This window comes from Vicugna pacos, chromosome 2 (genome assembly GCF_048564905.1).
Source record: "Vicugna pacos chromosome 2, VicPac4, whole genome shotgun sequence".
In the NCBI taxonomy this organism is placed as follows: Eukaryota; Metazoa; Chordata; class Mammalia; order Artiodactyla; family Camelidae; genus Vicugna; species Vicugna pacos.
This window is the reverse complement of record NC_132988.1, coordinates 82,026,980-82,040,990: the sequence shown is the minus strand read 5'-3', so window position 1 is coordinate 82,040,990 and position 14,011 is coordinate 82,026,980. Positions and strand designations below refer to the sequence as shown.

The following is a 14,011-nucleotide window of genomic DNA, read 5'->3' as shown; positions in this document are numbered from 1 at the left end:
ACATTTTCTGACCATAGTGTGATTAATAACAAAAAAGTTTCAATCAATCAATGAAAACTCTCCTAAAGGGAGGAAGAAATTCAAACAGGAAATAAAAACTTCAAGTATAGAAGAAAAAGGGAAAAAATACATATCAAAATTTGTGGAATGAGATCTAAGCTGTTTTTAAGAGGTAGCTTTGCCTTCTTAAAAAGATTGAAAATAAATGAGCTACACATTCAGAATAAGAATCTCTTTTTTTAAAAAAAAAATTTATTGAAGTCTAATCAGTTTACAATGTTGTGAAGAACAAGAAGTTCTAAAAAGGAGAAGAGCAACCTCTTGGAAACCTAAAAGAATTTAGTAATAAAAAAGAAAACAGAAAAAAGAGCAAAACTGATGTTTGAATCCAGGAACTTGTTCTTTGGGAGTAAAAATGAAAAGAATAAAAAAACCTCTGGTAAACTTAAGAAAAGAGAGGTACAGTGCTAATAATCAGAACTGAAGTTTGCTGTGAGGGGAATAGTAGTTTTATAGAGTACTTTGTGCAATTTTTACTGAAAAACATGAAACTCTAGATGAAATTAAAATTTCTGAAATGCATAAACTTTGAGAAGAAAATTTCACTTGAATGCAAAAAATACTATTGTAATCTGTTCTAATCCTAAAATAATAAATACATGTATAGCCAAAGATTTACATGAATAGCAGCATTATTTGAGGATAAGGATGATGTTTTTTTATTAAGGACATAACTCTGAAGCCACATTACATGAGATAGAATCAGAGCTGAGTAAACTTGAGTGAGATACTAAACCTCTCTGAACCTCAGCTTCCTCATCTGTAAATGCATACTATCTATAGTGAACTCTCATTTCATCTAATTTTCTTTATGAAGACCTTGGCCTAGAAATTTAAAAACTCTGAATTTCTTTTTATGTAAAACATGCTAAATATGTAAAACTGAAAACTCCAATAATTAGGGCCTGAATGAAGCTGTACAAAACGTATTTTGACATTTTGATGGGCTCTATTTAATTTGTTAGAAAATATTTAATAGAGTATTAAGATACAGGAGTGAAGAATTAAAATAATTTTTTCTTAAAATCAATCCTTATATTTAAAGGAATAGGAGTGTGAATTTCAATAAAGTATGAGGATAAATATTTTCCTCCTACTGAGTCATATCCTTGTGTGTTTTCAATTTATGTTCTGTATTATATGCATAGTATATAATTTAAAATAAAAATGTGAGGATTTTCTTAAATCCTAACGATCTAAACACCACCACAAAACAGTGATGCAATTTTCATCAAAGTCTAAATACCTATAAATGCTCCATTAAATTTCTACATATAATCATAACTAAAAGTTAAAGCAAAGTTAATAAATATTGAGGATTGCGTGTATTTGTTTTAATATAAGATACTGTGGAGAACTAAACTAAAATCATGGAAATAGTTTAATTTGGAAATTCGTTATACAATTACAAGGAAATGATATTAGAGTCATCTTACAATGTTAACACTGTGTATCAACTTTTAGTGATTTAAGAAGATACTAAAAATACCATATTCTACTAAATAGAAAATTTAAGAGTTTTATTATGTTTTGAAGTTACTTACATGATCTTCATCCTTGTCTTAAACAAACATCACATAATTGTCTTTTAAATCCTTACTCATTAAAAAATAGAGAAAATGTAAATATCTTCTGGAGAAAAAGGCTAATTCTCTTAGTCCTAATGGTTCCTATTAAAACAATATTTTACAGGAAGGATTTTATACATCACAGAAAAGAGAATAAACTGAAGTAAGAGAATAGACAGAAAAGGAGAACACATGCCTCTTCAAGACATCTGGTTTCAGTAGATTTGCAAGATTTCTGTATTTCACATCAAGAGATCTAATTAAAAAATAACTTGTCAACAGGCATTCTGTGCATCTTATCACATGCAAATTTTATAGACTAATATTGCTGAGCATAATCACCTTATGGACATGTTTTGCTAATAGAAATAAAGACTAAATATATTTAACTATGTCATAGACTATATTTCTAAGTAGGCTTAGAATATATTTTTGAATGACCATTCCAGTAGAAAATTCAGTTGCATTGTCACTTAAGTAGGCTTGGGTAATGAAGTTGACCGTAATGCTGGAGTCTGCATGTGGGCTTCTTAGTTTTGAATCTTTATCAACATTAGGAAATGAACTCTTCCATATTCAAGTGTTTATATTGTGTAAGTAAGAAGTTGTCTTCACAGATCAGTCAAGGGCTCTGAAAAAATTCACTATTCTTAGCTCTCTGCAGGGGATAAAAAACAAGCTACATGTAGATGAAGAAAATCAGTATCTTTAACTTTGGCTTATTTGCTTATTACCTTTTTGTTAGTGTCTTAGAATTACCTCCATAAGCCAGTTGTAGCAATGGAAGCAGTCCCTATTTCTGACATTAAACATTCTTAGAAATCTTGTTATGGATGAATTGTTAAGCCATCCCACAGGAACTATGGAGGTGATTAGATACTTGACCAAAGCCATTTTGGTATCTGATAAGCCCTAATTATGAGTGACACTGTCATTAAACTAAACATGCAGTTATAACCTTTTGTAATGATTTAAACTTTAGGACAATAAACTTGAATCTGAGATAGCCTTATAAACTTTTAGAGCTAGAAGAAAATCACAGAGATCACTAGCCAAGGCTTTCATTTTCTGTATGAAGAAACCAACCCGAAGCAGCCAAGCTAACCAACAATCTGACTATGATTGTAGCTAATTAACTATAGAGCCAAAACCAGAACTTCTCTTTTCTGATTCCCAATGGAAAACGTTCTCTTCTCAGAAAACGCTCTTTAGAAAAATTGTATTTTAAAAGCTTGTCAGTATGGACACAATACCACAAATTCCAAAGGACTATTAAGCACAAAAAATACAAATATCACAAATTTGATCCAAGATCAATGTATTAACAAAAAATATATATGATTTAATTACTTAGTGTTATTGATTTAGTCGCTTATTTTACATCCTGAGAATGGCCCTCTTAGACTGATTTAAATAGCTTAGGTCATTTTTTTTTAAGCTCTGAGGGAAATTTTGATGTATTGTCTTTTAACTCAGCTTAGCATAAGTTTTCCAAATCATACCTTCATAACTTAGGATGTTTTAAAATGACAATTGTGATATGTAAGTCTTTGAAATATTAAACACTTGAAGTTGCAAGGAGTTGGAGCCTTGCTAATCGGTGTCTTCCAAAGACCAACAGCATCAGAATCACTAGGGAATTTGTTAGAAATGCAGATTCCCAGCTTCCCCTTCCCTAAACCGAAATCTACTGTATCAGAATCTGTGTTTGAACAAGATCCCAGGAGACTCTGATGCACATTAGAGTCTGAGAAGCAGACTCTAATTATTTAGAGAGTTAGGAATCTCAGAACCTGGTCCCATTTGTTGTCATTTCCTTGTCTCTTTCTTCCTCGCTTTTACATCCTCTCCCCTACCCCCCCAAAAAGAAACATAAAAATATCAGTGTGTGCTTTAATAAGGAAAAGGAGGTTCGGGTCAAAAGTGTGTAGAAGGGAGGAGAGAAGGAAATACATCTCTTCATTCTGAGATGGCACGGGGAACGATGGGCTAATTATACTTCTATGTCTTTGGCATGTTTTTAGTATCTATTACAGACCTGTATTCTTTACCCTCTTCTAGGTTCTCCCAGAGTCATTATTCACATTGGCCCCTGCTCCCAAAACCAAGGTTGTGTAACTGTATTGAGAAGTGGCATACAGGAGTTAATTATACAGTGTTGAATTTGCAGAGGGTGAGCCACAAAGCATCAAAAGCAGGGACAGCCTGTTCCAGCTAAGGACAGAGAGAAGCAAAGGATTTATTGTTGGTTATGTAACCGGGGAACCTCTATGAATAACAGGCATTGTGAAGCAGAAATGGTTGTAATTAAAAGCAAAGTTAAATACCTAAGTCCAGGCGTCCGTACACGAAGATGACTCTAGTGAGTGTTTCTTCCAGTAAGTGATAGATTGAAAGTCGAGTGTAGTGATTAAGAGCTTAGACTCTAAGCTTAAACTTTCTTGGTTCAAATCCCAGCTGATCTACTTTTTGGCTCTATGACTGTGAGCGAGTTACTTAACTCCATGAAGTAGGTACAATTGTTTTCTTTTCTCTGTTTTCAAATGAAGAGGCTAGAGAGGTTATTGTAAACAGGAAATAAAATCTGTAAAAAAAAAATACTTAGCACAGTGTCTGAAACATAGCGAGCCCTCAGTAAGTATTAGGGTGTGTTTACTTGTGTGTTCCTTTATTCATTCATTGATTAATGAAGGTTCTTCTCATCAATTTCCCTTAAGAACAAAGGCACTCTTTTATGCAGTTTTTCTGGGATTTGCCTGTGGTGTGTGCCCATGACTAGGAGCTATAGCTTTAGCTAAAGGAAATTGGGGCTAAAAAGTGAGCATCGATCACTTCGGGGATAATGCTTACTATGTTGGGTATGATGAGGGTCGTGGTGGTAGTAGGGAGTGTCATGAAAGAAAGTGAGAAATAGCCGACAATCCCTGGAGGCACTTAGATTCTGAATGGAAAGGGATGAGCTATGCATGTACGTGAAAGTAAAGCCCAACCAATGGTTCCAAAGCAACCGGGTCGTGTGCTGACCCTACTGTAGTCCTGTACAAACAAGGGTGGAGCGATTGGAAGGCAACCATCAATACTGGTCCTTCACAGCTTCTGTTTGCTTCAGGTGTCTTCTACAAAGAAGGAAGGAAGAGTAGAGAACTATTAGATCTATCAGGCAAAACTGTAGTTTGACATGCACGAAAGATTTTTTTTTTTTAAATCTCTTTTAAACATAGATACTTTTGAATCTTGAGTTAGAAGCCCACTAAGCACTAGAGGGCAGGATGTACTGATACTGATACAATTAAAAGAGCTGCCAGCCTCCACCCTCACTGTGTTTATGTAAACGAAGAGTGGGAGCAAGAGGGGCGGAGTTCTGAAGCGTGCTAATCAGATGGCGTCCTCTTATTTCACCATTTTGTTTTATACTGACTACATTTTTTTTTTTTTACTGAGTACTTTCTAATACTTTTGAGGAATTCAGGCTTTGGAGAAAATGGGAAAGTAGAGGAAGTTTATAAATGTTCAATAAAAGGGCTATAATTTGGTTGTGAAAATGAAACATTCTAGAGCTTGAGGTATTTTCCTAAGATTTTGGAGGAATTTAGGAAGAAAAGTGGCTTAGATAGAGTCATGGAGAAAACAGTGTTGATTCTTTATTATCTATCCCCTGTGGCCCCCACTGCATGTTCAGGGCAGTTTTAGGAAGATGCTTCTGGAGGGAGTGGGCCAGGAGGAGACGGACTTGGGGGGAAGGCCGGAATGGGGTGGGAGTTGGTAGCGGGAGGGCAGTCAGGGGCAGGTGCATTAGCATTTGGGGAAAATGGAAAGACCCCAAACTAGGGCTGGCAGTAGGGTGAGAGGGAGAGATGATTTCAGAGGGCACTTTTGAAACTGTCTTGGACAGCTTTTAAATGGAGGGGGAAAACACCGTTCCAGAATAAACACCCAGGGCAACCTCTCCTCTAGAAACAAGCGAAAATCAGCACCTCTCAGTGGATAATTAAGTGTCATGCAAGTGCCACTCAGGGCCCTGGCTGATACTTCCAGCTCGGGGTCCCCTCACACGTTTGGTTCGCAGTTTCTGATGCTCAGCCTAATCTGACTTCCCTTCTTTTTCCCCAGCGCCCACGTATCCCAAGTCAGCAGTGTGTCGACCACTGGAGAGTAAGTGACCTGGATTGGGCTTTTTTCCCTCCCTTTCATTTATTAAGCAGAGAAAAAAAGGCTATTCTAACGGTGCATGGAAAGATTAATACAGTAAGCAACCAATGATGACGACCTTTTAAAACTACCCAGAAGAGAGGATGAAATAAGAAGTATTTCTGTTTAAGCTTCTGTGTGGCTGTGTGGCTAGAGACCGCTCAGCCATCTGAACATATGAGATTTTTGTTTATTTCAGTCAAAATCAGGTCAGAGTCAATTAGACACGCAGCAGTCTGTGCTTTGGGAGGTGTCTTGCAGCAAAGGCCATCAAAGGTTCAAGTATGAACTGTGTCTTTTACTTCTTCCTTCGTTCATTTTAATCAGCCTCCATTCATCAAGTGCCTGCAATATACCAAGCACAGTGCTAGGTGTCTAATGTCAAACAAATAAGCCTTGGGCTCTGCCTTTGGGAATTTGACAGTCTGATAGGGACCCAGAAAAAGAAGGAAATTAGTGATGGCATTGGGTCCTTTTTCCACAGGGCAGTGGCACTGCTCTGTTATGTCCAGATCATCTTTTTCATCCTAAGACTACTAATAAAATCTGAATTCCAGGTAGCCCCCCCTGCCTACCTCTCTGACCAGATTGCTCATTGTGCTTTAACCTCATGACCTGTTTTTCTGTTTTTGGAAAATGACAAACATATCTGTCTCCGAGCTCTCATACTGGCTGTCTATCTGCCTGGCCATTTACTTTCTTATATTTAACCTCATTGTTCAAATGTCACACCATCCCTGACTGTCCACAGTCAGTCTCCAACCCTGTCCTCTAGTTTCTAGAAAATGTATCCCTATCTGCAATTGCATGTTTCATGTTCTTTGTTTATCTTGGCTCATAGCAACATAAGCTTCACAAACACAGGGACCTTGTCTGTCCCATTTGTAACTGTAGCCCTAAGACCTAAAAGAGTGCCTGGCATATTTTAGGCACTAAAGAAGCATTTGTGTATAGTTTGTTGCTCAAAGATTGTCTCTCGCACCCACCTCTCTTCTTCCATTCTTGCTGGGACCGGAATGGGCTTTTTGGGGACATCTTCCATCAGCAGGGATCAGGTGGGAGAGGAGGGAAGATGTGGTGTGAATGAAGAGGAAGAGAGAAGAATTAGAAGAAGCACCAGTTGGTATGAATGTGAATCTTTTCCACAGGATGAATTGGGATTCTTTTCCTCCTCTTTGTTAGGTGAGGAGGCAATCAAGAGGGCAGGTGTGACCTTTCTTTATCTTTGTGAATTTTAAAGAGATTCCACAATTATACCAAGACTGACGTGTTCTTGCCTGTTTATTTCCTAATAACCTTTACTTGTTACATGTCTTGTATAGCATTTGGAAAAGGTGTGAATTTGGTATGTACGATATATTAATGAATTCACATTCCCTTGTGCTGTTATTAGGTAATCTCCAGTCACTGGGATGTAGAGTTTAAAGCCCAAGTCAGACTGTACTTGCTCATTGTCTTAAAATAGTTTTAATGAAATTACTATGCGTCTATTATAAAACTACATTTGGAAGACTAACATTCTTAAGTTTTTTGGTTGGGGGAAAGGAAATTAGCTTTATTTAATTTATTTTTTTAATGGAGGTACTGGGGATTGAACCCAGGACCTCGTACATGCTAAGCACACATCCTACCACTGAGCCCTCCCCAACATTCTTAAATTTTCAAAACCCATTTTATTTAACTGAATGTGTTTTTCCAACCTGACCATTTAAAAAATTGTGTGTGGTTTTTTAAAAAAAAAACTTTAACAGCTTTATTGAGGTATAATTGATATACAAAAAACTACACGCATATTTAATGTATACAAATTTAATGAGTTTGGATGTGATTCTTTTTTAAGTGAAGGAAAACGTGCTTTGAGGACTATCGGTGTAGAATTTTTCCACGTCTGCTTCTTCAGAAATAGTGAGGTGATAAAAGAGGGCTTAGACACACTGAAAGATTATATAGCTTTAAAAATGATCCCTTATCTATCTTATCCTGCACTCTTTCCAGCTCCTGTGCTTACCCCAGGTTGAATAAAATAAATATCCTTCCATCTTCAGTAATATATATTGGGGTGTTTGCATGAATACAGCTTCAATTATATATATATATATATATATATATATATATCACAATGTAATTGAATGGAGGTTCAGGAAGATTTTTGCCATTCTGTTACGAGTAGTAATGGTTCTGGTGAGGTGTTCTTTTTTAATAGCCTTATTCACTATATGATTTTATCCTAAAGGGACTCCGAATAGATAACGGGCATCATAAAATTATTTGTGCCAGTTTGCTTTGTAAGTCACACTGTTTTCCTCTGCAGAACTGGTATGAAATTTGGAGGAAACTTGCCTTTGTAAGAATAAGTTCATTATTATTCTATGAGGAAAAAAAAACTTTCCTCATTCCCTATTTCCTGAATGCCTCCTGTAACTGTTGCTAGACCTGCTCTGATGACTTCAGTAATCCTGGACTCACAAAAATGACATGTACCATTGTTGTATTGGTGGAATTTATTCAGTTTACTTTTGCTTTTGACACACAGTACAAATACTGGGGATTAATGCCTCGTATTCTGTCTGTGCTCATGAAATTGTAGTAGATGTTCCAGTGGAAATGCTGTTATTTCCAAAATCACGGGAACACATTTTTAAAGGCAGTCATTGATAAGTTTGATTACCTGATAGACTCTGTGTTGTTTTTTTTTTACCAGACTCTTGGAAAGAACCATCCGGTCAGCTGTAGAACAGCATCTTTTTGATGTTAACAGCTCAGGAAGCCAAAGTTCAGAGGACTCGGAATCTGGGGCATCATCCGCATCTTCGTCCACATCTACCAAACAGCGCCGACGCCAGTCCAAGGAGCAGGATGGAGTTCGACACGGCAGAGATGTGTGAGTTGGCACTGGTGCTTCTTGTTTGCAGTTTCCCTTCTTCTTTTAAAAATACACACCCGAACTAATGACCGTATTATAGTCACCCTCATTTCAGTATTTAGGTTAAAACTTTGAAAGTTTTCATTTTGACCCTTCTAAACCTAGTTCACATTTGGAAATTCAAGGATGATTTAATACATACTTCTGTTTCATCTAGAGGTGTGGTATGTTGTGGGACACCACTGCTGATGTGGTACATCTCGTGGCTTCCTCATGGGTATCTTATTTTGAGGGATCCTGAACCATCGGAAGAATGAACCAGCGGATTTCCCACTATATTGACCTGATTGAAAACTAGACTATCACTGTAAAGCCCTGACAGTTGATTATGTTTTAGTACAAGAAAGGTTGAGCTGAAGTCTAACAAAAGAGTAAATGCTTGAGTTCTTTAGTATTAGAATGACTAATTTTAATTTTAATTCTCTCAGCATGAATTTCAAGAATAGTATTACAATGAACTTTATTTTGCATTAAAAGATTTGATAAAATACAAATGGATAGTTACCATTCACATTATTGAACAATCATGATTTAAATAGTCAAGGAAAATAAATTTATGTATTACAGGCTATGTTCCCATATTTTTTCTGAAAGTTTTATTTTTATCTACTATAGCATTTAATCTCTATAAAGTTATCACTTTAAAGTCCTTACTAAATGTCAAAGTCTAAACCAGACCCGAGTTCCCCGCATTCGTTTTCACCTGGACTCATAATCTTCATCAGAATATTTATGGAAAAAAAAACAACCTTTTCTTTGCTTAAAGGAAGATGCGTAAGATAAATAGTATTAAGTAAATTCTATCCTGCACATTATTGAGATTTTAATAGCTGTATTAACAAATGTTATTTTAGAATTAAAACAGTATCAATAATATAACCTACCAACTTTTCAAGTGGTATAAGCAACACTTTTAAAAAAACATTTGTCTTGGAACTGGTGGATAGGAAGGAGTGGTGTAATATTTCCTTTAGAAAATAGGAAAATTATAGTACAGGAGATATTAACATTTAAAGTCAGCTACTGACTAAGCTTTATAGAAAGTGTTTAGGAGTATAATTAGTTTGTGTACTGCCTATATTGTGTTATACAGCAAGTACCAATTATTCATTTAACTCTGTTCTTATCCTATGCCTCATTTTTTGCCAAAGAGTATGTAACACTTTGCAGTTGCAAAATCCTGAGTGTGTCATGACATCGTGTTTCCACCCTCTGTTTGGACAGAGGGATGGAAGCAGAGGTTGGAAGTAGCAGTGAGCAGGATGGGATCAAGATAGCTGTGGTGGTGTTGATGGTGGGTGCATGGTAGCAGGCAGGGAGGGGCATGGCAGGGGTAAGGTTACAAGTGAACAGGGGCTTGACAGGGAGAGAAATACGAAACCCAGTGTAAACCTCTCTGGCAGAATTTGAATATAGTTTTCCATGTCCGAGGATGTTGCTAGTGTAAGTTACCTTGATTGTTTTTTACTGTCAACATCGGGGAACAAAAGGAGATGGAATGAACAGTGGAGACTGATAATCCTCTCAAGGTGGATCATGAAGATCCAGCCTTTCCATTTCATGTTTCTTCTCTGATACCCCTTTCACTGCTCATTGTGGTCAAACCACAGCTGTGCATTGTGTCAGAGAATCCTGGGGTGCAAACTTGGGGTTGATAGCCAAAATAGCTTACAGTCTCACCTTACTCTTTTGCTTGGTGTGTGCTCTGGGCTTTCAGGGGTCCTCTTCACCTGCTCCTTGTTGGCCTCACCCTCCTGGTCATAAGGCCCCCTCCTAACCTGACACACTGGTCACTATCGGGTCTTGATTGTTCGTCTCCAACTCTCAGGCCCTACTGAGCTGCTCTGAGCTCTCCACGACTTTGGAGGAGCGAGGCCCTTATCTGTTAGGGCTCTGGACCTGCTATTTTTGCCCCCAGGAAGGTCCTCCCCCCGTATGGCCCCAGGAGATACACTAACCTGACATCCATTGTGAGAAGGTTGAAAATCATTATGATAGCTTATAGTATGTTTTTCTCAGTATTTGCTTATACGTAATTGATTCATGTTTAAGATTTTCATCAGATTTTGCTTAAAAAATAAGGAAAGAGGAAAGCTAGACCTTATGCAAAACTATTAGCCCTATGGAATGGTTAAAAAATGTCTTGAAAAATAAAAACCCAGTGTAGTATGATCAATTATGTTGCCTTCAACAGCTTAGAGCGGCAACCATTAAAAAAAAAATCCTTTAAATAAATGTCCCCATATCTCAAGGTGAGATTAAAGAGTCAGTAAAGTCCGTACTAACATCATCATGGCAGATTTTTATGTAAGCAATGTAGAAGACAGACTAAGACTACAAACACTTCATTTTAGTATTTACCCATGATTTCTTATTTGTCTAAATCCATAAGGAAACATTATCAGGCTTATATCATTATTTGTTACAATAAAAATGTAAAAGTTTAAGGACATATTCATTATGCAAAAGGGTTCAGTTTAATTCTTATTAAAAAATTGACCATCTGTCAGGAGCATGTAAATGATGTTGAATCTTGGTGATGAATACAGGGAAGTTCATTGTGATAGTCCCTCTGTTTTTCTGTGTCTGAAAATTTCATAATAACTTATTTTTTTAAAAAGGCAAACCATGACTTAAGTGAAAATGGTTTCAATCTTACAAAACACAATGAACTGGAAAATTACGCATATTTTTGTTATATCAGTATTATATTAAATTCCTACTGCAAAGGGAAAAAGGAAAGCATGCTATCTCAGGAGAATAATAAATAGTTCAGTACTGCTAGAACATTACATGTGTATGTAGGGGTGAGGAGGAAACTCTGAATGAAAGAAAAACTAAAAATAAAATCTCGATAGTAAAAGTGGGAGGCCACCGAGACCTAAGTTCACATCAAGTCACAGTGATGTCAGGTATGATTGAAAGCTGTCAGAATGTTGTAGGAGAGGATCATGTACCCCATGCTTCTCACAGTCACATGGGTACCGTGGCTGAGAGGCACTGACTCACACAAGAGCAGAGAGCTTCCTTTGAGGACAACAGGATTTCCACGTGACAACTGCACAATCAGATTTTCGTGTGTTTATTTGGACAGGATTTATTCCACTCATTCATTCACTATTCAAAAAGATTAGAAAATAATCTTGGTCTTTTAATTTCTAAAAATATTGTAGCTTTTGCGTTAGTCTTCTGGGGTTACCATAACAAGTACCATGGACTGGCAGGCTTAAACAACAGAAATCTATTTTCTCGCAGTTCAGAGGGGCTGAGAGTCCAAGATCAAGGTGCTGGCAGGGTTGGTTTGGTTGCAGACAGTGCCTGCTCAGTGATTGTGTCCTCACGTGGCCTCTCCTTGGTGTGCATGCTCTCCTGGTGTCTCTGCCATTTCTTCTAAAGACACTAGACCTCTTGGATTAAGTCCCCACCTTTTTTTTTTTTTTCCTGTTTCCATTCTTTTTTTTTTTTTTTTCCCTACAATTTTGAAATCCCAGTCTATCCCTTCCCACCCTCTACCCCGCCCCCCCCCCCGGTAACCACAAGTCTGTATTCTCTGTCCATGAGTCTATTTCTGTCCTGTATTTATGCTTTGTTTTTTGTTTGTTTGTTTGTTTTTGTTTTTTAGACCTTTACGGTCTCATGTAACATTAAGTGCCTCTTCAAAGGCCCTATCTTCAAAGACAGTCATGTTGGAGGTTAGAGCTTCAAAATGTGAATTGAGGGCAGAGGGGAGGCACAATTAGTTCATAACAGCTTTCAAACCTAAAAACTCCTCTATTAAAAAATTATAATTGAATGTATACCCCAGGACTTAGGGAAAATAGGAAGAGTAATAACAGAATTTAAGTAGTAAAACAAAGGATTGTGAATTTGAGACCAAACTCATCCAGCCATCTACAGAAGGCGCTGCTCTCCATGCATAGAGGGGAGAAGAGATAAATTGGGAGTTCGAGATTTCAGATATTAACTACTATATATAAAATAGAGGAACAAGTTTCTACCATATAGCACAGGGAACTGTATTCAATATCTTGTAGTAACCTATAATGAAAAGGAATATGTATGTGTATGTATGACTGAAACATTACGCTGTACACCAGAAGCTGACACAACGTTGTACTTGTGTCAACAAATCAACTTCAACTTAAAAAAAAAAGTGTATGTGCTGTGTATATATCTGTCAGTCCCTATCAGCTTTTCTTTATGTCTTCAATTATTTTATACTTACTACATTTCTTATAAATGTTGCATATATCTTTTATTTAATTTTACTAAATCTGTATACTTATACATTAAAAGTTATGTAAGATAAGACTGAATTAAATATGGAGTGTTAAAAATCTCCAAAGTTAGTACAACTTTGAAAATATTATGGTATTTAATTCATAATTTTGCCTCCATGATAACCTATCTAAGGATATGAATTTAAATTGCAGAGTAAATATTTAACATTTTCTTTCACTTAAGAATATGATTGAATTGATAGTAAAATACAGTCACCTATTTTCACTCTTTAGAGCTCATTTATTTCAAGATACAGCTTTCAGTGTTGAGAGAGAGGTACCTTTAGGGTCATACCAGGAGGGAGTGTAAATGTCATTCGTTTGTTCCTGACCAAGCCACAGTGCTGCCCTGATGGTTTGATTTGCTCTGTGATATAGTAGAAGACAAACATGTTGCTAAAGTAATGTAATTTTCTGAAAACCTCTTAAAAGGGAATGTTAAAATACTTAAGGAAAACTATTTCAGGAGCATTAGATGAATCAAATTCTGTAACTATGACATTGACATCTACTTCTAAAACTAAGTCATGAAGGACCTCCAGTTATAACCTCACATCCTGAAACATCTTATGCTGGGAAGTAATGAATCCATATTTCAATTATAATGCTTTAGATTCCATGGTGTTTATTATACTACTTCTATCAAGATTATCTAATGCTGTCAGATTTAGGTATAGGAAAGCATTTCCACTCTGCTTATGTGTCTTTATTAATTGGGAAAATCAGTACGTCCCAACCTAGAAAAAAAAAAGATATCATATTTACTTTTCAGATTTTTCATCATATGTTGTATTGATTTATGAGATGTGTGTGTGTGTATAAAAATCTGTGAATAATGGGAAAAAAACCTTTGTAAGTTTACACCGTTCTCCTGGGTTGAATACAAATTATTTTTGGTACAAATGCAAAAGCTGTTCGTTGGTAGAAACACAGCCCTTGCCAGTTTGCCTCTAGGAATAATTCCTCTTTTAATGTGATATATTTGGCACCAG

General features: G+C 36.5%; 1 protein-coding gene across 1 annotated transcript in view; it reads left to right on the top strand.

The window, feature by feature from the left end:
• The window catches only part of FAM13A (family with sequence similarity 13 member A), a 265,769-nt gene that overhangs the window by 199,298 nt on the left and 52,460 nt on the right, over positions 1-14,011 (top strand). Inside the window, 2 exon segments of the mRNA XM_015250473.3 lie at positions 5,739-5,780; positions 8,518-8,697. Coding sequence (XP_015105959.2) covers positions 5,739-5,780; positions 8,518-8,697 — 222 coding nt within the window.